This window comes from Falco naumanni, chromosome 5, assembly GCF_017639655.2.
Source record: "Falco naumanni isolate bFalNau1 chromosome 5, bFalNau1.pat, whole genome shotgun sequence".
NCBI classification, from domain to species: domain Eukaryota; kingdom Metazoa; phylum Chordata; class Aves; order Falconiformes; family Falconidae; genus Falco; species Falco naumanni.
Genome location: NC_054058.1, coordinates 58,533,106 through 58,554,273, shown reverse-complemented (window position 1 = coordinate 58,554,273; position 21,168 = coordinate 58,533,106). Strand labels below are relative to the sequence as shown.

At 37.9% G+C, this 21,168-nt stretch overlaps 1 protein-coding gene across 1 annotated transcript in view; it reads right to left on the bottom strand.

Moving 5' to 3' along the window:
- Nucleotides 1-21,168, bottom strand: part of TRHDE (thyrotropin releasing hormone degrading enzyme) — a 211,980-nt gene that overhangs the window by 5,328 nt on the left and 185,484 nt on the right. Inside the window, exons 16-18 of the mRNA XM_040596694.1 lie at nucleotides 7,216-7,383; nucleotides 6,517-6,657; nucleotides 1,438-1,519 (exon numbers count right to left, since the gene is read on the bottom strand). Of these exons, the coding sequence (XP_040452628.1) occupies nucleotides 1,438-1,519; nucleotides 6,517-6,657; nucleotides 7,216-7,383 (391 nt within the window). The remainder of the gene's footprint in view (nucleotides 1-1,437; nucleotides 1,520-6,516; nucleotides 6,658-7,215; nucleotides 7,384-21,168) is intronic.

Here is a 21,168-nt window from a genome sequence, read left to right as displayed (position 1 = left end):
TTGATTTGCAGAACCCTTTTGATGATACCATGCAGGTTGGTTGTTTAGAAAAAGAAGGGAAGATTACAGCCTGAAGACAATGGCAAAAGAGCAACTGGGAACTCATTTGATGATCTTTGAATGCCTGAAACAGATTCCTTCCCTTATGAGAAAACTTTGATCTTTTTTCAGCAGACTGAAAAGGCCCTTGCTCTGTTCCTGTGTATACTCAAATTACAGCACTATCACCTGGGTTATTGTAGCTGATGGCACCAATGTGCTTTGAATTACTGGGGTTTTTAAGTGAGAACTGCAAGGCTGATCTGCACTGTAGGTTGCTGCTTATGTTGACTTGTATAAAATCAGGCAGTTTTAGCAACACTTATTAATAACTAGTTAATTTTTGCTTCCTGGTGACACCAAATTAATCTTGTTTATTTAAATCTAACTTCCAACAACACCTCTTTGTGCATGGGGTCAAACTTAAAAGGCTGATCCTGCAACTGCCTCATTCCCATCACAGTCAAAAGTATGAGAGGGAGCTGGAAACTAACTACCAAAATCAGACTTTACCTGATCTCTGTATATTACATTAAACATTACAGCAAAATGTTTACAAAGCCAGCTTCTTTTAGGGGAAGTATAAACAGGCAGCCTGTCAATGCTATCATGGAGGTGAAAGCTAAGAGTACAGGAGGCTTCCTTGGGCAGGGCAGATACTCAAACCTGGCCAGCCCAGTCCTTTCCACCTGGACAGTTTTGAGGAAACCAGCTTTGAGGAAAACAGCTGCAGCTCTGCCCTAACTTCCTGAGGCCAAATGGTTGGACACAAAATATCATAACATAATCAGAGGTCAATTAATGATGATTGTGCTGCATAAGAATCCTTTGATCCATTTGGGGTAATGTCCAGCAGCTGCTAAGCAGAGCATAACTCAACCACAGAACCACCTCAGTTAGGGCAGATGTTAAGGTAAAATGAGAAACCTTTGCAATCTAAGTAAGAAGTACTTAGCATTTAGAACCAATTATTGTCATTTCATTCGGCTTTTCTCACCACGGAAATACTGTAGGCAAAAAAACCCACAAAGGGACAGGCAGCTTCTAATTTCAACCCTGGGGTTTTCTAGGGCTGCCCTCTGCAGTATAAACTAATGTGGCTAGAAAGATCTCATCTTTAGTTTCTCAATGAGCATTCCAGAGAAAAAAACCAAACGTACATATCCAGCCAAGCACAGAGAAGTGCCTGTACTACCCACATCATGATGCCACCCTGACGTACCCACCCGAGTGCCTGTGCAACCTGCTTTCCCTTCTCACGCTGCCCAGCTGCAGCATGGGCCTGCGACCCCAGCTGAGCAACCAGAGCTCCTCAGCAATCAACATCTCATTGCTCCTGCACTGCTCCCTGCTTACAATGAATACAGCCTCACGTGCCAAAAGTAATTTAAAAATTACCTCTCTTAGCTCTTCTTCAGTATTGAGAAATTCTGTGACCCCACTAATAAGCTTTGAATTCATAAATAATGCTTCTCCGTACCTGCAAGGGCAAAAAGAAGATGCACAGAGTTAGTGCAAGTCCCAGACAAGCTGAAAGTTAAAAAGTAGACTTCTATAAGCAAGGGAGAAGACATGGGACCAATTCTGGGGATCCAAGGGAATAGCACTGGAACTGGACACTGCTGTTGCAGTGTTCCATGTTAAACACCTGGACTGAGACATTTTTCTAGTCTGAGTTATTTGTAGTTAACTTTCAGTAAAATGCTCCTAAGCAGAATGGGTTTAACCACAGCCTCAGATGAGAGCTCCAGAGGGGAGGCCCAAATCACCACACCTCATGCTTAATAAAACAGCTTTCTATGTAATGACAGCAAGCAGCTCAAAATACAGGTGCCAAAGAAGGAACGGAGCAGCAACTATGGAGAAGTATTCTGAGGAACCCTTCTAGCTGTACCATTAAAACAGACTTTTTGAAGTGCTGCAGCCTTCTCTGCATTTTGTATTCATCCACCTCATCTACATTACAAATAGCCTCTTGATAAGTGAACCGAATCAAATTTTCTTGTTCCAGTACCTGATAATTAAAATAAATAATACTGATAGGGAATAATACTGCTAAAATAATCCCCCGGGCCATGATGTAGCATCTTCAAAGAATCAAACTGGAATTAAAATTTGAAAGCTTGGGCAAGGAATATTTAAAAGGTAGGATATTCAGCAGCAATCAGCAATGACCTTCTGCAGGTAGTTGCTTTGAAACTGGCCATTCAAATCCGGCTATTTCAGTTGCTTTTCCACAACTTTTTTCCAATCACACAAATGAAGTATCTACAGCACTTATAAGATTAACCAGACTACTCCTGAAGTTTTGCATTTCATGTGGTAATAGTTTGTGGCAGATTTTGGTTTTCAAATTCTTTAGCAGAAAGAATATAATTCCATTGGAAACTGAAAGCATGCCATTCGTTCAAGGTAGATGCCATTCAGCACAGCAAAATGCACTTGACAAATATTTATCCTTATCTTTATCTGCACATACATCCAGAGCAATATCTAGCTAATCTGAACATGACTGTTTTTAAGATAAGGAATCCAGCTCTCCTTTCAGACATGTGTAAGTAATACCAACAGACTTCACTGTAATTAAGGCTATCTGGGGGAACAATTCAGTTTATACCCACTATTAAAAGCTGATTTAGAGGAGGAATTCAAAATTCAAAGTGAAATGAACTAGCGCAGTCGCAGCTTTCTGTTCTGCTTCTATTAATCCTAAATTAATTACCCTTATATGTTTAGGTACCGTAAGCCACAGTCCTTTCAAAAGGGAGAAAGAAAGAGAAAAGGAAAGGGATAGCCCCAGGGAGAGGATAGAAAGAGGCAGAGGGAAGAGAACTGGGTTTTCTTTAAGAAGATTCTGTTTTAGGGAAGGTCTATGCTGTGTTGCTTGCTACCTTGAACTTGTGTGAGGGGAAACACAGTTATAGGTATCAAAAATCCTACTCCCTGACCACTAATAACTGAATTATTCATGGATATTTCAGCAAGTACATCTCTTTTTCCAAAACTTCAGTCACACTGACATATACAGACATCCAGAGGCAAACGCCTCCTATGGGAAGTATGGATTTCATGGTCCTTTAAGTACATTTAGGCTTTCTAACAAAGCCCTTTATTATTACAGTCTCAGCTTAACCTCATAATTGACTGCTTGGAAAACTGGAAGCTCCTCTTGATGGGGTCTTTTGACAAGGTTACCAATCCACTTTACAGAAGCAACCTCATAAAAACAGCTGCAGAGATTTTATTTTTCTTGCAGTCTGTACTGTAGTCACAGTGCAAACAAAAGTAGCAGAATTTCTTCCACTGAAAATGATACTTTCACAAATACCTGTGCTGATTACTGCCCATTGCATACACTTGGTAAAAACCCAGCCACTAACAGCAATTTCTAAACAGGCTCTGCTGGCAGAAATTATAGAAATGCCACCTCCCAAAACAGTATTTTGCAGGTGTGAAATATATGAATAAACAGAAAAAGTGTTTGGTCTTGCAAATATCCGTTTTCCCAGCCTTCACAGGAAAGACAACAGCACAGCAGAACCAGGACCTTACATGTCTGAGCTCCCTGGAAACATCCTGGAGTTACAGGCTCTCCATCTGCTCCTTTACTTCTGGGGGTGAGAACCTCCAATGCCTCGTATTCGTACGGGCTTTGGACTTGTGTGAACTCGACTTGAGAGGCAGCATAGTCCATTTACTTTGGACAGATGTAAATGGCTTCCCAAATACTGTCAAATTCCCAAATGCTGACAAATGATTCAGCACTTGAGAATGAAGGAATTCTGTTGGATTAAATTTTCACACAGAGACACGCATGTGCATACATGATCAAAATTATTTAGGAGCCAAGGCAGTGCATGCTCAAGTAACAGGAAATCAAGCACAGTATTGTCAATTCTCTTCTTCCGAATTTTAGCTTAGTCGCATGGATTTCTTATGAAAGACTTGTTAAACACCTCAATTTCTAATCACCTTTGTAAATGGGATATGAATGATTTTGAAGACTTTATACATTATCAATATCTTCCAGACAATGTGAATACAAGCATATTGTAAAAATATAAAGGGATAACAATATTTTGTTGTCATTCTAAGTCTTCGACATGCTGTGTTTCAAAGTTAGAGGAAATAGCATTATAGTATAATTTAACCACCCTCAGCTACTTCATATTACTATCTCAAATGTCAACACTTTTTATAATAAATTCAATGGAAAATACCATTGTGATAGCACCTTATTAAATCAATGTTTTGTACAGTGGTTTATTTTAAATAAAATTAAATAATAATTTAAATGTACTTATTTCTTTAAATTTATTTAAATAATATGTTTAAGTAAAAAATTGTAGAAAAAACATGCCTTGGGACAGAGTATACCTGAACTATAATTTTGCAATAAAGCTTGTATTTTAAAAATGTACTAGTGGGGCAAGCTTAAATCAGAAGCCTAATTTTGCATCCTATCATGTCACTGTTTCACTGAACATTAAGGGCCAAGGTGTTAGACTAATTCCACCCTCTCAAAGTCTGTCTTAAAGAGTTTTAACCTATAATTACAAATTAATAAAAACTAATTTATTTCCTATATATATCACATATGTACAGTTTGTATGAACTACTTCCTTCCACTGTGTTGAACCTTTTGGCAATTGACAGAAACTCAGCTGGCCGTCCCTTTCAGAATAATGCAACCACTGCAATCCTTTTGGCAGCTCTGACTTGTGTTTGGAGATCAAACTGAATGTAGATAGCATAAAGTCAGTGTCGGGCAAAGAGGCAGCCTCTGTTATTTTCTTATTAGGGAAGGACAGTAACAGGTTTTTGATGAGGCCTTGATGATTGTTAGGAACTGAGACAATGATGTAAGTGAGATAAATAAAATCCAAATTTTAAGTGAAGGTAAGCTGTCAAAACTAAAACACAAAAAATTTGGCATGTGGTACAGTTTTCTAAATCTTGTCCATTTGTCTACGCTGCTTAACTTTGTCCATGTCTAAAATCACAGGTGTTAGCCAGGTTGTCAGATCAATGTACTGGCTAAGGCGGGACACAAGTACTGAGTATGTGTTTGTAGCAATACAGATTTTAATAGAATTATGCCTAAACTCTGTCCTGGAGGAACCTGAAAAATTATTTGCTATCCAGAGCATAACTAACTGCATTGGGTTGCGTAATAGTAACGGGCCTGCCATCCACTTTCTCTGTAAAAGTCCAGTTCCTAGAATAATCATGCCAGAAGCAGAGGATTCTTAATTTTTAAACTCTTCAGCACTCTTAAAGATTTTTGGAAATTGCTTTCAAGAAGTATTCTCCTGCAATATAAACTTCTGAAACCAATTCCAGCTCAGACCTATTCTTCCAGCTGAACTTCTTCTAAAATCCCACCAAACTATAAAGTATTATCCAAACCAGCATGAACAACTTTTTGAATCTTCAAGGAAGTTGCACAGTCTCTGAGTTTCCTTGACTCTTCTTTTGGAGCTGTGAAATCTATAGTATGTTTGTACCTGTATTCATCAGGCACTAGGATTTAGTTGCTTAAACACAGCATCTTAAATATACCATTTCAAATATTCTGTGATACACTAGATGGTTCCTCATAAGTTCAAAATGGAACAGATCTCCAATAGTTTTTCTGTCAACACTGTGGGAGTGGTCTGGTGTGGGGTGTTTGAAGTTCTTGGGCACCTGCCTTTAAGAACTTGAACCTCATCTGAGCTGTGGTCTCTCCTAACCTGTCAGTATCAGATGAGCGGCTGTGAAATATTTCAGACCCTCAGGCTGTCCCTAAAGAACTAAAGAAATTTGTCATTCATTGAATTAATATCAAGATCTTAATCAAAATGGATTTTAAAAAGTTGACTGGGCTTCTGAATAGGAGCATGTAGCACTTGTTCAAAAAGAAAGAGAAGTAAGTGTAACGAAGAACCCCGTCTCCTTCCTGTTCATCTATTTTTAATTCAAAATGTTGCTCCTCTGTTACTTGAAACTCACCTGAAACACAGAGAGGAGGAAAGAGGATGACACTACATTAGCATCCTTTTGAAAACAGAACTGTTTCAAAAAGAGTTTGGTGGATTTTGCCACAGTTGAAATAATGTTCTTGAAAAGATATTTTTTTTCTATCAGACGTAAAGTCAGCAAAATTCCTTTGGGAAGTGCTGCTTTTTTATCTATGTAAAAGTAGAACTGCAGCAATTGACATATAGATAGAATTCATTATCATAAGCACAGACACAATACAGTAATAGATATATAAAGGAGATAGCTAAAAGATAAATGTTTCTATGCATGTGTGTGATAATCCATGAATAAATGCATTTATGACTCATATGTATGTATTTCATATTTAATGACACCTCCATTTCTGGATTAAAAGAGCATGGACTAGATTCAGGAACTTACATGACATGACTACATATGTATACGATACTTACATAAATTACATCAAAATAAATTTAGACTTTTTATCTTTACCTAGTGTTTAATATTTTCCATTTTTCTCTGAAAAACTTCCAAGCAAGATCCCTCCCATGTGGATTTCGAGCTACATGGATTATCACATCAATTGCATCCTGATCCAGGACAACTTCTGAGTTGAGAGACAAATTCAAAAGCCTAGTGGGAGAAACAAGGGAAAAAAATCTTGTCTAGTTTCACCAACACATAGTCTCACAACAGCACATCAGAAAACTCTCAGGAAAAAAACAAACACGACCACTGCCAAATGGTTTGTTTAAATCTCCAAATGAGTTCCGTGGTTTATTTCTATGATTTCAAACACCAGTCACATTTATGAGTCATAAAAATCTTGATGTAAAAGGATTTCAGTAAAAGCAGAGTGGAACTTTACATGTGCATTTTTATGAAAAAACTAAGATCAGACAGACTGCTCAACACATTTAAATAAAGGATATGCTATACCAAAAAAATAATAGCAATTATTATAGGATTTCAATCATTTCCAATGAATACAGGCAAATTTGGAAGTGAAAAGACATAATACATGTGAATTTTTGTATGCATTAATACAAAAATAGAAGACAGTTTAAACAGACAGCAAGCCTGTGCTTGAAAAGTAAAGTTCTTCATTTAGACCAAAGCTCAGGCAATGATCTATAAATGTTGAATTGATTACCAGTAATCAGTTACAGATACAGATATATATTTTTGTACCTGTTGAGCAAGTTTCTGTCATCACTGCAAGTTAAGGCTTCTAATAATATTTTCTTCTCAGACACTGCTGTGGTAGAATGAAACTTCATCCAAATGAACTCCCATACATCTTCATCCATCAGTGAAACTCCTGTACAGTAGACAATGTCTCTCACATTGAGCGGGATTCTATAAAAGAAATCAGTAAGAGCATCGTGGTAAATAAGCAGCCTCCCGATATTTGGAACAAAGGTGACTACACTTATGAGACTCCAGAATTAAAGTGCAACAGTAATAATTTTTTGGAAGATTACATTTGCATCTCTTTACTGCCACCAAAATCTTCCAGGCTACCCTAATGGATTTTTCTAATGGGTAACACGTTTGCCATTCTTTTCCTAACTCAGTCACATTGTCAGGACAGTATAAATTATAGTCATCCAGTTCATCAGGACATAATGTGCCACATAACCTGCGGGACAGGTAACATAAGCTTTCCAAATTAGCATGGGATCTTATCGCCCTGTTGCTGGGCTCTAAGCCAAATCTCCTCTTCTTGTCCTTAGTGCTGAGGTTTTAGAACAGGAGCTGATCAGCCAGAAACTCCCCCTTGCTTGTGCTGAAAAGTGCTCCATCTTCATATAGCAACATGCAAGTAAGGAAGGATGTACTGAGACAATGCTACTTAAAAATGCTGTTTTCAGGAGTGACAACAATAGAAAGATCAGTACATTAATTCAGCATATATATAATACCAGTAGAAAACCAGCTATGCCACAGGATGGTTGTGAACTGTGAGCACTGCTCAAGTAATATAAACTCTGACTGGGTTAAATGAAAGCTTCTTGAAGACAAATTCAGACCTAGAATAGGATCTGCATATGTACCATTTTCTTCTAAAAAGATCTCAGCTGGGCTTTCAATTGCCTACCCTGCTTCTGTTTCCTATACAAGCATAGAACCTGAAATATTTGTGAGCTAAAGGGTATTCCTGCAGATAAAGCTAGATGCTTCCCAGAGGAATAAGTTTCTGATTTGCAGGAAGGAATGAATGCCCCATTTCTTGATAATTTATACCAAAACAGTTGCTAATACCCGGGCTGAAACAACTCTGAAACTTCATATGCAAGGCCTCTTTAGAGAATCTGGAAGTAGATACAGCTGCTGTCGGTCCCTGGGCACGAATACAGTGGGACAAAAAATGAAATTACCTCCGTAAAATATGGTATCAAAACTGACACAACACAGAAAGAAAAGGTTACATCAATACTTTAAGACTTTCACCAATGTCTTATACCATAGACTGGGCTATCCCAGTCAAAAGCAAAGAGGTTCTTTTACTTCCATCTATTCATTCTCCAGAAAAAAAAACTTTTGTCCATTGAAATATTCTATTGTTGGGCTCTGTGATGAGTATTTTTGTTAAAAAACTTCAGCTAATCTCTTTGGACATGTCTGAGTCCCTGGAAAACGAAACCAGTGTGGTTTTTCAGCACTTCAAAGTTTTGGTTCTTCTTCGGTACTTCAGAAGGAGGCAGGCAAGGTAACAAACCATATATTGATGACTTTGAAGTGTTACAAACTGTTGTTGCCTCTATGCCATTAGCTGGTCCCAACAGCTATGATGATTTCTTGAGAAAAAGAGTAACAGGAATATGTAGCTAAATTAAGGCAAAACCAGGGGGAAAAGTGCACTCCTCCTACTACTGGCCGAAGAACTGTGGGGAATTAATGCCTACTGCTTTTTTGTTATGCTTTTTCTGAACAGCAAAAACATCCGGAGGTTGAGGTTTTATTCATGTTCTCTGGCAACTGCAGTCATCAGCTCAGGGGGTGTATCTGCAGGTTTAGATGCAGTCACATGAATTTTGCTTCTGCTGAGCTGACATAGCTCAGGATAGTGCTGCTGCTTAGAGATTTTTAGCAGAGCCCCACGCTAACAGAGCCACAAAGGGCTGCCTTGACTAGCACTGAGGTATTTTGCATTTGGTGCAGACAAATCCAGACATTTATTCAGGAGTAAACTCTCCAAAGCAAAACTGAAATGGCAGGCAAGAGAAATATAATCCATTTCAATGTTACTAGGAATAAGAAACCTTTAACTATGTGCAGCACGCACCAGTAATATTGCCTTCTAAAGCAAAATCAGAGGTGCAATGTCTTCATCCAGAAGTACTGCTGGGTCAAAGCTTAATCCTAGAGCAATTAATCAACTTGCAACTACAGTTGGACTTGATGATCTTGAACATCTTTTCCAACCCAAACGATTCTATGATTCTATGATCTCTGCCATGAACTGCTTCCATCTGGCCAGGGTAGACTGGTATTACAGTGCAGAACCTGGCATGGATTCAAGATCTTACTGTTTCTTCTCCTCTCATCACCAAATTGCCGTGTGAGAATATGCACATCCCAAGCCACGCAGGCAATCAGCACTGCTATGGTTATGACCACATAGCTCAAGCAAATCCTACATGTCACCAACACATAGATGGGACCTCCAAAAAATGCACGTTCCACAATTTCTCCCCTTGATGCTTCCTGTAAACATCTTAGAATCTTGAAAAAAGTTAGTAACTCTTCTCAGATTTACCCAGGATCAGTAGGTATTGGCTTATGTATGTTCTATGCAACTGCTTCTGTGGTCCCTATAGAACTGCTATGCCAAGACCAAGGAAGTACGAAAATCCTTAAAGCTAACCAGATCCATTAAAAGAAATAATGTTTAAACATACATGGGCAGTAAAGAAAAAAAATGAAAACTTTCACCAGCCTTTCCATACTACTGAATTTTGATTCTCAAATCCAGAGTTAACATTAGTAAAATGTGAGTTTGGTTGACATTTACAGAATTATCCATACGTGCTAGGTGCTGAATTTCCATTTCACTGAAATGGAATTTGCACTTCTTACTCAAAGTCTATCATTAATATAGATATTTCAACAATATTTCAATATTGAAAGCAATAAATAATAAATATTGAAGCAATATTTCAACAGTAATGAATATCAACAGTTTATTTTTATGCATCCTACCCTTGTTTCAGAATGTGCACGCAAATGAAACTGCATAAAATTGAGTCTATCACAGAAAATTAAGAATACATATTCAAACACAAGACATCAAGACACTAAAATTAATGGAGCAGATATTTAGGTGCTGCTTTTCTGTTGGCTTCTATTAACTTAGAATGAGGCTTGAAGTTTTCTAAATAACTGCAGCTCTCAAAACTTTGGGTCAGCAATTACAGCAACATAAATATGCGGCCATATACACATATACTGTATAGAATGTGAAAGTGATATTAATTATCATTGTGTCTTGACTTTCTGATATACTACGTTATTTGTCTTTAAAGCACAACTTCCTTACCAGCTTAAGACTTTTTTTGGTTTTAGTTTGACATTTCATACACTGACAGCAGTCATGAGAACACATGCTAAACCAAAAGGACTAAGGGATGCTATCCTGACCATGGGACCAACCAACCCCTTGCCCCCAATCTGTCTTATCATACGATATCTGAATATGAAGATGAACTGAACCCAGTCAAGTCTTATTTCAATGAAGGAAGGACTTTATATCTTGACAAACACTAAATCATTTTCTTAGACACACACATAGTTTTTCCTGAGTTTGCTGGCAGAAATATTATCTCTGGTTTACTACAAGAGATGCAGTTCAGCCAACAGATACTCTAAGGAACTATAAGGCACTGAAAAGGTAATTCTTTTTTGGTTGATTGCCCCATTAATTCAGGGAAGAACTGTGTGCTGGAAGGACCGTCACTCTGTGTTTGGCTAGTACAGTCAGTAGCAGAGGTACCCTAGGAGTGGATGTCTAACCCCAGAAAGGTCAGCATTGCTCACTTGTGAGGTTTACATTTTTGAAAATTACTGTGAAACGTAACAATTCAACGGGCTTTGCCAGCTACTCTATTTTTACATTCTAAGGGCCAACACCAGCAATTTTAGCAGCGGTGTGGTCAGTGAATGCAAGGTCATTTCCATGCTCTGACAAGGAAGGAGGACTTAAGACAAGTGATAGCACTGATCCCATGCCCATATTGTAAATGTCATTATGCTCCTTGCTAAGAAAACTCTATTGCCACCAAATCGGTAATAGCATACTTGCAGTACTGCAGCAGATCTACTCAATAAAGTCCAACCAGTTGCTCCAGGGAAGGTTTTAGGTCTCTATCTATAAGCTAAGTCACTAGGATAATGTGAAAAAAACTCGTCCCTACAAACCAAGACATCAAAACAAATACTGATTTTAACTGGCTTAGCTTCAGAAACTGCAAAACCTATGGTTACGAAAAACTACAGATTACTTCTGTGAGAGGCTTGTAATCAGGACTGTAGACAGGAGGGTTCTTCTTGTGGAAAGGAAAATTGTTTATGAAAATGTGAGTATCCTCAAAGTAATTTCTCTTTAACTATTGCCTCAACAAAGAGCCCTCTAACTGAATTTTCTCCATTTGTGGGGATTTTTCTTTCTCTCTCCTCCAGTCATTATGGTTTTGCATTTAATTGTTACCTAAACATGTGAAATCTCCCCAGTCTACAGATTTTTTATTTTTATATCTTCATGTAAAATGTTCCAAGATTGCAGTTCCAAGGCACTAGATCAGCATGTGAAATGTTTTCCCTCTGTATTAACTGGATCAAGTGGATAAAATTACCATTGTTTCAGTACCGCTTAGGTAGTAACACTGCAGAACGTATCCCCATGTTACATTAAACCTTATCTGGGCCTTCAAGGCTGCTCATATTTAAAGAGCTAATATGATTGATGGACACTTCAGAAGAATAAAGATAAAGATTAATTTTTGAAAGCATCATTTTAAATGGCTTTTATTTGAATACTGATCCAATTTATTTAACTTTATTTTTCTTGCTTAACAGATATGATGGTGAGAATGAAATATGTAGCTAGCAGAGCTCATGTTTAAAAATTAAACACTTTGGGAAAAAATTAAAAATTAAACAGTTAGAAAAAAATTAATTAAAATTGTGATGTGTCTTTACAGGGATTTTTTTTCAAGACTGAATAATAAAACTCTACAATGAGCTAAGAATAATCTTCTAAGTTATAATTAATTGGTACATACTTGCTCCTATTTAAAGTATGTTCTTACAACTGGAGATACACTTACAAAATTGGACCATAATTATTTATCTTCTGGGCAAATTGTGTTCTATTTTTTCGAAATGTAATAGCACACAGTTTAGACAGTTCTTTGATTAAGTGACAAATTTCAATACCATTTAGGGTACTATTTGAGAAAGAAAATTAATCAGAAACATTAATTTTTATTTTTGCAACTATTTAACATTCAACTTAGGTCTATTTTTCTTGATGACTATATTTATAGTCTCACTTAATAAGTTACAAGGCTCAGATAACAAATAACAATGGAGCACTGGTACTTTCTTGGCAGATCTGAAACACAGATTCTGTTATGAGGAACAGCACCACGCAATGTTTAGTTGCCTATACTCCCATGGTCTATTACAGAGTCCAGGAGCCACGCTGCTGGCACCACTGCACACTGCTGGCACAAACCCAATCTGAAAAGAAAGGGCAGCATTTCCCCTTGAAAACTGAGGCACAGAGCTGTCACGGGCTTGACATCCAGCTGCCTATCACGCATTGAATTCAGGGGATATTAACTGAGGATGTGGCTTCTTGGTGTCTGTGGCAAAGCTATGCACAGACACATCTCCTCAATCCCAGTTCTCTGCTTCAGAGCTTCAGGTATTGCATGGGTCTGACTAACACGTGACTAGCATGCTCAAGCTCCTCAACACTGATTTTAATGACTGAGTGGTGAGTTAAGCACTTCTTTCTGAGACTAATCCCTCAGCAGATATCCTTGTTTTGTCCTTTCTGGACAGTTTTTGCAACAAAAATATGGCCCTTTCTGTTCAATGGTTCTGCAGGGTTGTGAAGAGATCATTCCTGAATGAGAAAATTGGAGACAAATCTATCTAACTTCTAAGGATTGCAAACTAATTATTGCTAATCCATAATCGCTACACATAAGCGATTTGTGTCTGATCACTTTATTTGTGATCACACACTGAAGTTAGCAGGCAGAAGTGCCACCTGAACCATCTGCCCCATGAAGCCAAGTTTTGTTGTTCACAAGACAAAATCCTCTCTCTTTTCAGACATAGTCCCCAGATGGTCTTTCAGAGCACTATCTCCTTGATTAACTCATGCACTCAACAGTGTTTTCTTCCTTCTTAAACAGTTTTATTGACTTGAGTGCAAGATTCTACTCAAACGTTGTAACAACCTATTAATTAGTTAAATCACTTCAGCAACACCGGCTGACATTAGCTGGCAAAGTTCCAGTAACAATTCAAAATGTATGAATAGCTATGCCTGAATTTTTTCAGTAATTAAAACTTCTAGGGGTTGAGAACACAGAAGAAGGGATCTATTTTATTGTTTTACATTTATCAGACATTCATGTGTGAAAAAAATGAAAATAACTCTCATTTTTTCATGTTTGCTGCTATTGATTTCCAAAAATAGCTGGTGGGCATCAAACCCGTGAAAAAAGCTAGTGCCTCTTCCAAGCAACTAACAAACATAATTAACCTGTTGGCCACGTTCCCACAAATACTTATGAGGGTGGTTAAACATAAGTATATTTATAAGTTGTTGCAAGACTGTAGCAATAGTGTGCCCATGTGAAACAAAACAAAAAAATTATGCATATCAAGTCATTAGAGAGAGAAATAAGGGAGAAGAAAAAATACTTTGTTTGGAAAAACATTTGATTTTCTATCACCTAAGCCAGATTTCATTGAAATGAACTCAATTAATGACTGGTAATTTGTTAATTACCACTCCCTCAGATCTATGGTTAGTTTCATTTATAGACACGTTACAGTCTCCTTACACTCCTGCAGTGCAATTTATTTTTCTGGTGCCATTTCTATTGAGTAGTTAAAGGTCCATCCAAATAAGCACACTGCCAATTCAGGCAGCTGGATGGACCCGAATCCATTGTTCCTTGCAGAGGAAATACAAATTCCGCACAAAAAAGTACGGGGATTTAGTACTCTCAAATTAGGCTTGTTTTTTATCACTGTCTTTGTTCAAATTAAGTGATGGAAATCATCTTATTTCATAACTTGTACCTTTCTTAAGACTGATAAAGAATTAACTAGTGTTTGTGACGGTCACAGCAATGTCATGAAAGTCTTTGAAATGGCAAACAGAAGTCACTGGAAAAGACAATATTCACATTATTAGACTTACAAAGATTAAATGAGGTAATTGAGTACTAGGATGCAATCATCCAAGATCCCAATTTCATTTTTTAGTAACCAAAAGTAGTTTCTATAGTGCAAAATGACATACAGAAGTGTTCTGACTTGAAACCCACAGACTGAACAAGAAAATTCATGGCATATTCTACTTTCAGAGATCTCTGGCCCCATATCAGCAGCTCAAGACTTCTCAGAACAACCTGGATGATTAGAGACCAGACCAGATTCAAAACATCTAGATTTACAGGCAGGATCGTCTGGTAGTCTCTACTTCTCATTCATGAAGACAGACAGATGCAAACTTCATAAACCCATGGGCTACAGAATAGTGGTGACTTCAGTCTAATTCAGTGCAGCAGCCTGCACTCCACTGCAAACATCATCTATTCATCTGAGCATTGCTTTCCTTAAGAGACAGAAAAAAAGAAAAAACCCATGCCTTCCTATCACTTGTGTTAGAAAGTGTAGGCTGAACATACGCTCAGAATTGCAAAAAAAAGAAAAACAAGTATTAGAAAGAAGCTAAGTATTGAACATTAGCTCTCCTTTCCAAATAGCATAGCCAGCTTAGCTCTGTTCATCAAAGATTAGCAGATTGCCATCAACCATAAGGTCAGCATAACAGGTGCAAAGACAAGAGACACCAAATTTGCAGACAGCTGAATGCAACTCTCACTTTAGACAAGTTTGATGGTGTGTGGAATATTGGGTTTTTCCATTATTTTTTTTTTCAATATATTGTACCTGTAAGGCAGTATTCCAAGTAAACAAAATTGATCAGAGTGCTTGTGACAGAAGAATAATAGTAAAAATAGTAAAAACTGCATGAAATCTAAAACCACCCTAAAGTGATATGAAGTCTGGATCAATCAAATCCATTTACAGTAAGTTTTCTAGGGGTATTGAGGCAATTAATTAAGGTACTTTGCTTCCATTTGAAAGGCAGCAACCAATAAATAGAAATGGTTACACTTCTAAAGAAAAAAGAAAGAGCAAACTGAAGTGGTTATGACTAGCTGGGGAGGCTCCCAACTGGTCCAGTAACATCTTAAAGAAACATTGCCACATAATTGCGTCTGATGCGATACTATCATCTCCCACTGCTCACTGCTGTATATTGGCAAAATAATAGTATCACCACAACCCTACTAACAGAACCACAATAAAACATTCCTTTTTCTACTGAAGGCAAAATCAACTGTCTGAGTTCGGTGCAGCTCTCACTTACTCACACATTCATGCTGTCCGGTCGAACTTTGCCTCAAGCAAACATACATCCACGGTCCACTTTGCCAGCAGAACTGTGTACGTGGCAACCTGTAGCTGATGGATGGCAGCAGTAGCTGGAAGAAAATCATGCCTGCACCCACAGAGAGGTTTGCAAAAACACGCTTGTGTGTACGGCTAAGTTATACTTCGAGCCATCATAGTGTGCATTCACATGTTCCCTGTTGTTAGGATATCTCTTGTCAGGAGTTTACAGATTGCAGCTCTCCACAAATACTTTCTTGAACCTCAGAAATACACATTTACTTAGTCTATCCAAGGCAGAAAGTCTGAAAATGCTAATCCTCTTAGAAACATGTTTTTCTTTCAGAATAGATACGCAGTGAAGGTTAAAGGGGTTAACAAGGCTGATCCTCAAGCTCAGGCAGTCATTGTATGGTAATTTTGTTAATTTTTTAGGCTGAACCACAATGCTGTTATATCTAAGGAGTGTGAATAATGTATTTCTTCACACATGAAAGAGCTTCATAGGGATGAGCTCAGTTAAATGAAGGTAGAAGCAAACATCTTAATTTTCAGCCAACAGTAGCTTCTCTTGAACAGCATTCTGCTGTTGACTGAATCCCAGAAACCTTACATTCTCAAACTATAGAGGGACATGTCAATGTGCTTGTATGTTTTCTGCTACGTTTGTATTCTGAACATCAGCATGGAAGTTTCAAGGGCTTCCATTGCTCCAATACAGGAGTAGCATATATCCCAACTTAACAGATTGAAAATGTTTGCCTTCATATCAACTATCAAGTCAGAAGGCAATGCAGACTTGCAAGTAAAATGTGCTGGAGCCATCAGTCATTTAAAAAGAGCAAAATTACTTGAATTCATTGATTAACAAGACTGTAAGACATACCCTGAACTCTAATCCCAGATTTTCAGCTAAAAGAAATAATCACTTCTTTTTTAAAAATTGCAAAGATTAAAATATGGTATCAATTCCTAAACGAGTACAACCAGTTGTCTCCTTATAGCCTCTTCTACGTGTAATGTTATGTGTTTGGTTTGCTTCTCGTAGAGCCAAACTTCTTTTTCAGAGCTATGTTCCTTGCTTTAGCAATGTGTTTTGCCCTGCAAAAGTGGCAGTGAGCAATACCACCTAAAGCTCTTTGCATACTAAGTAATCCTGGTATTTCAGGTACCCAAGGCTCCCTCTTTCAGATGAATGTTTTCATCTTTAGGCTGGAGAGCTGTATTATTTCTTTTGATAGCAAAGTAAATCCCAGTGGCTGAGCTTCAACCAGAACAAGAAAGTGCGTTGCAGTGTCTTAATACTATCCAAAACTCCTCAAAGACAGGTCATTGGGGTTGTCTTCTGCATGTGGCAGATGCAGGGCTGAGGTACTAAGCTGAAGCTCTACCACAATCTCAGAACCACTGTTTAGATGGGGGTTAAGGAACAGCTTCTCTGCCAGTGGTGTTTGAAAAGAAAAGGAGCAGACCTTTTCCTGTTTTAGTGACAATTTTGAAAGGCAAAGTCACCTTTTGCAAGGACCTCTAACTCTTATGATCACTATTTACACACTCATTCGATATAAGTATCTTTCTCACTGTAGTGATGGACCCTAAGAGGGCCCACTCTCTCTTCAGTCTCATGTTAAGAGGCTCTTCACTCAGCATAGTGGCTGCCACTAACTTAATTTAGAGGTTCGCAAATCCCCTTGCAGGAAGCATAACTCCAAGCATTTGATTCTGCCCTGTGAGTCAGGCATCTAAAAATGAAGCGCTGCAACACCTAAGTCACTTTAGAAATTCAGACCTTCAAGCCTCTCAGCTGACTTCTACTTCCATGCGCTGAGGCTAAACTTGCAGATCACATGTGCTTTGGTTTTTTTATTAATTCCATAAGAAAATCTGAAGTGCTACAGTTAGAAATATAATGTCTTTTTTCAAATAATGCTGGAAATATAAAGAGGACCTCCGGCTTTGTGCTATGAATGGCCATTATTTTACTTGGTGAACACTGGCAAATTATTTGCACAGTAAAGAACATGTAATTACAAAGTACCAACAGTAACTGATTATTATGATTATTTCAATCCCCTACAGTGAAGAGTAGATGGTAATTAATTTCTGGACCTATCCAACTAAATATAATTACTAAAACCCACAGCAACTGTAGGCATATGCTGGTAAAACACAGTTAGATGTTACTGTATTTGTTTATTACTCAACACTTTTTCCATAATTAAACGCCACAAGTAAAACAGAAAAAACATTTCAAAAGAACTTCTAAAAAGCCACGGATTAAAAATGTGGCTAAAAAGTTATGAATTTTAGCATTGCTACAGTATTATTAATTGCACATTCTCTGTTATGATTATTTGAACTTTAACTACAGTAACTGTCAGGCAATGAAAAACCTTCTTTACATGATTTACCACCTGTGAATTTATGTGGTATATAACACCACATATTAACTTAATAATACCCTAATTTTGTATTGATTAGAATTTTGTGACACAAGCCTAATATCATAGCCTCTACTGCTTTGAAGAATTCGTGTTTCTTCCAGCATGCACTGCTTGTAAATTAGCTTACCGTATGAAACATCTCATCTCCCAGAATAAGGATTTTGGGAGGGGATTGGTGGAAAGGCTGCAAATTAGCCTTTATTTTTAGTCTTATAGTCAAATCCAAATTATATCTGTATATAAAAATATCTCTGAGTTCCCTGGAACACTATCTTTGTGCTCTGGCTATGCAAAACCCACCAAGACCAGGCATTCTGCAACACATCAGTCAATGTCTTTGTTCTGTTTCAGAAGAGGGAAGGCCATCTACAGGAACTTTCAGAGTAGTTTTCAGCAGATACAACTTTATTCATTGCTGATAAGGAGTGGAACACACAAGGATACATATAGTTTTGGCACCTGTCACCAGCTTTCCGCACCAGGAGTTGTCAGAGAAGTCTGAAGAAAGATGACCAGCATGATTTACCCCTTCTTTGTAAGAAAATAAGCTTTGAGTGGTTCCTACAGATTCTGAGGTAGCTGTTTGCAGCAAATTCACAAACAACTGTTAAAGGCATCAAAAAGCAAAACACTTGATTGATGAGAAAGAATAGAAAATGGCACCTGTTGAGTGGGCTTTCTGCACGTATCTTGTACTTACCTGCTTGCCCTCTGTACTTGAGATAGCTATAGTCTCTGAAGTGCTGAAAGAGGCAGAAGCATGACTCAAACACCATGTTAATTAAATTGTGATTGTACCATCATCATAATTTTGTTAGTGGAAAAGCAGGGAAAACAGCCCTTGCTTTATTTTCAGGTTTCAGTCTGATTTGGTTTAAACTGAGCAAAGGTGATACAGGGTACCTCCGATGTAGCAGGGTCTGAACATTCCCAAGAGAACACTGACAGACCCTTACAAATTTTGTTACTGGTGGATTTTATGTCTACCACTTGCTATTTCCTAGTAGCCTGCACAATTTCGTTTCAATGTTAAGTAGATACAAAATTAGTCTGCTCATATGTTAGTTACATTTGGTATGTGAGACTGCTCTGAGAACAGCAACTGGAAAATTCTGGGGTGGGGAATTGAACCAATCCTATAATCTTGAGAAATACATAAAAACACGTCTCTGACTTCTTTTCAAGTTGTACCCCTGTTTATCATCTGACTGTCAATCTGTATTCTGTAATTACATTATTTGTGGCGACTGTTTTTCAAAACTGTGTGGTTCCTTTGGAGAAATGCACTGCTTTAACTTGGTAGCTATTCTCTTCCTCTGCCCTGCTGTGATGTTTTTGTCATAATACTTGTCATATGCTGGCAACCACAATTTTTTGCTCGCAAGAATGGCCTCATAGAAAGGTTAAGACAAATCTTCGGATGGCTCCTTAAATTTATTCCTTTCCTTTCTTGCTATTGGTAGCAAAGCAATAAGCTGCTTTTTTTTTTTTTCTTTTCCTCCTGATGCCTCTTTCTTCAGTCTTGTTGGAAAGGATGAAGACACAGGGTGGGAGAAAGCATTGCAGGGTGACAGCTTTTTAACAATGAATAATCTACTGCTGTGCATGTTAATAGGTGGCACTAGGTTTGACTAACTATTTTTGCAAATTAATATCTAAGTAAATTACTTTTGCAGATTGTTTCCAATGATTCTTTCTCTTTAATCTACTCTTGAATAGTTTCATACTGATTGTTGCTACTGACAGTAAGAATTCGTATAAAACCCCAGTGTATATATTTCATAGTAAATATAGCTGGTATCATCGTACACAAGAAAACCCGCTCCCTCTCATATGGCTTATTTAAAGGTTTAAAGGCTTATAGTCATAGTCTCAACATATTTTTTTTTTTCAGAAGTTTCAAAGTCATATAGGAATGCAATTTCCATTTATGCCCTGTTCATGGCTGGTTTTAGGCAACACTCAGGTACTTATGTAAACGGGTATGCCTGTAAAGGATTTTCAAAGATTACAGATGGACATGTTTTAATTGCAAAAAACCACCTGATTGGCTCAAGATGTCTTTGAAAAATCCTACCTGCCTCTGTATCTATAGAGATCTGATCCTTTTGCAGAGCTTGTACAAGATTGGGATAAAAATGTAAGATTTTTTCTTTTCTTTTTTTTCTTGGTTACTTGAAAGTACAATAATTTCCTTTAAAACAAAATATCATATGATGTACTTACACAAGTACTTCTACACCCGCATTCCATATAATCAGAAAATCCATCATGCTTTCCCAAGAAGTCATAGTCCTAACCTATACTCTGTACTTATCTCAGTGTCCATAGGTCAATACACACTTAAATATTTGTATTTTCAGTAATATATCATTTCTGAGGTGCTTAACTTTAAAAGATAAATTTCATACACCATCCATGGCCTGTGTTCTCTTGCCTCAGCTGAATAAACCTGTGTCTGGACAGCCTAACTTACATATCTGCTGTGTACTGGTTTTGGCTGGGATAGAGTTTTCTTCTTAGCAGCTGGTGCAGTGCTTCATTTTGGCTTTGGTGTGAGAACAGTGCTGGTGGCACACTGATGGTTTTAGTTGCTGCTGGGTGATGTTTATACTCAGTCAAGGACGTTTCAGTTTCTCAGGCCCTGCCAGCCAGAGGGCTGGAGGGGCACAGAAAACCGGGAGGGGACACAGCCAGGACAGCTGACCTGAACGGGCCAAAGGGATATTCCATACCATGGGACATCATGCTGAGTATATAAACTGGGGGGGCGGTGTGTGGGGTGTCTGTTGCTGGGGCCTTCTGCTCACTGCTCGGGGACTGGCTGGGCATCATCCAGCAGGTGCTGAGCAGCTGTATTTGTGCACTTGTTTTCTTTCATCCCTTCCCTTTGGATTTCATTCCCCTCCCCTCTCTTTCCTTTTCATTATAACTGTTATTATTATTATTGTTCTTTCATTTTTATTTTATTTCAATTATTAAACGGTTC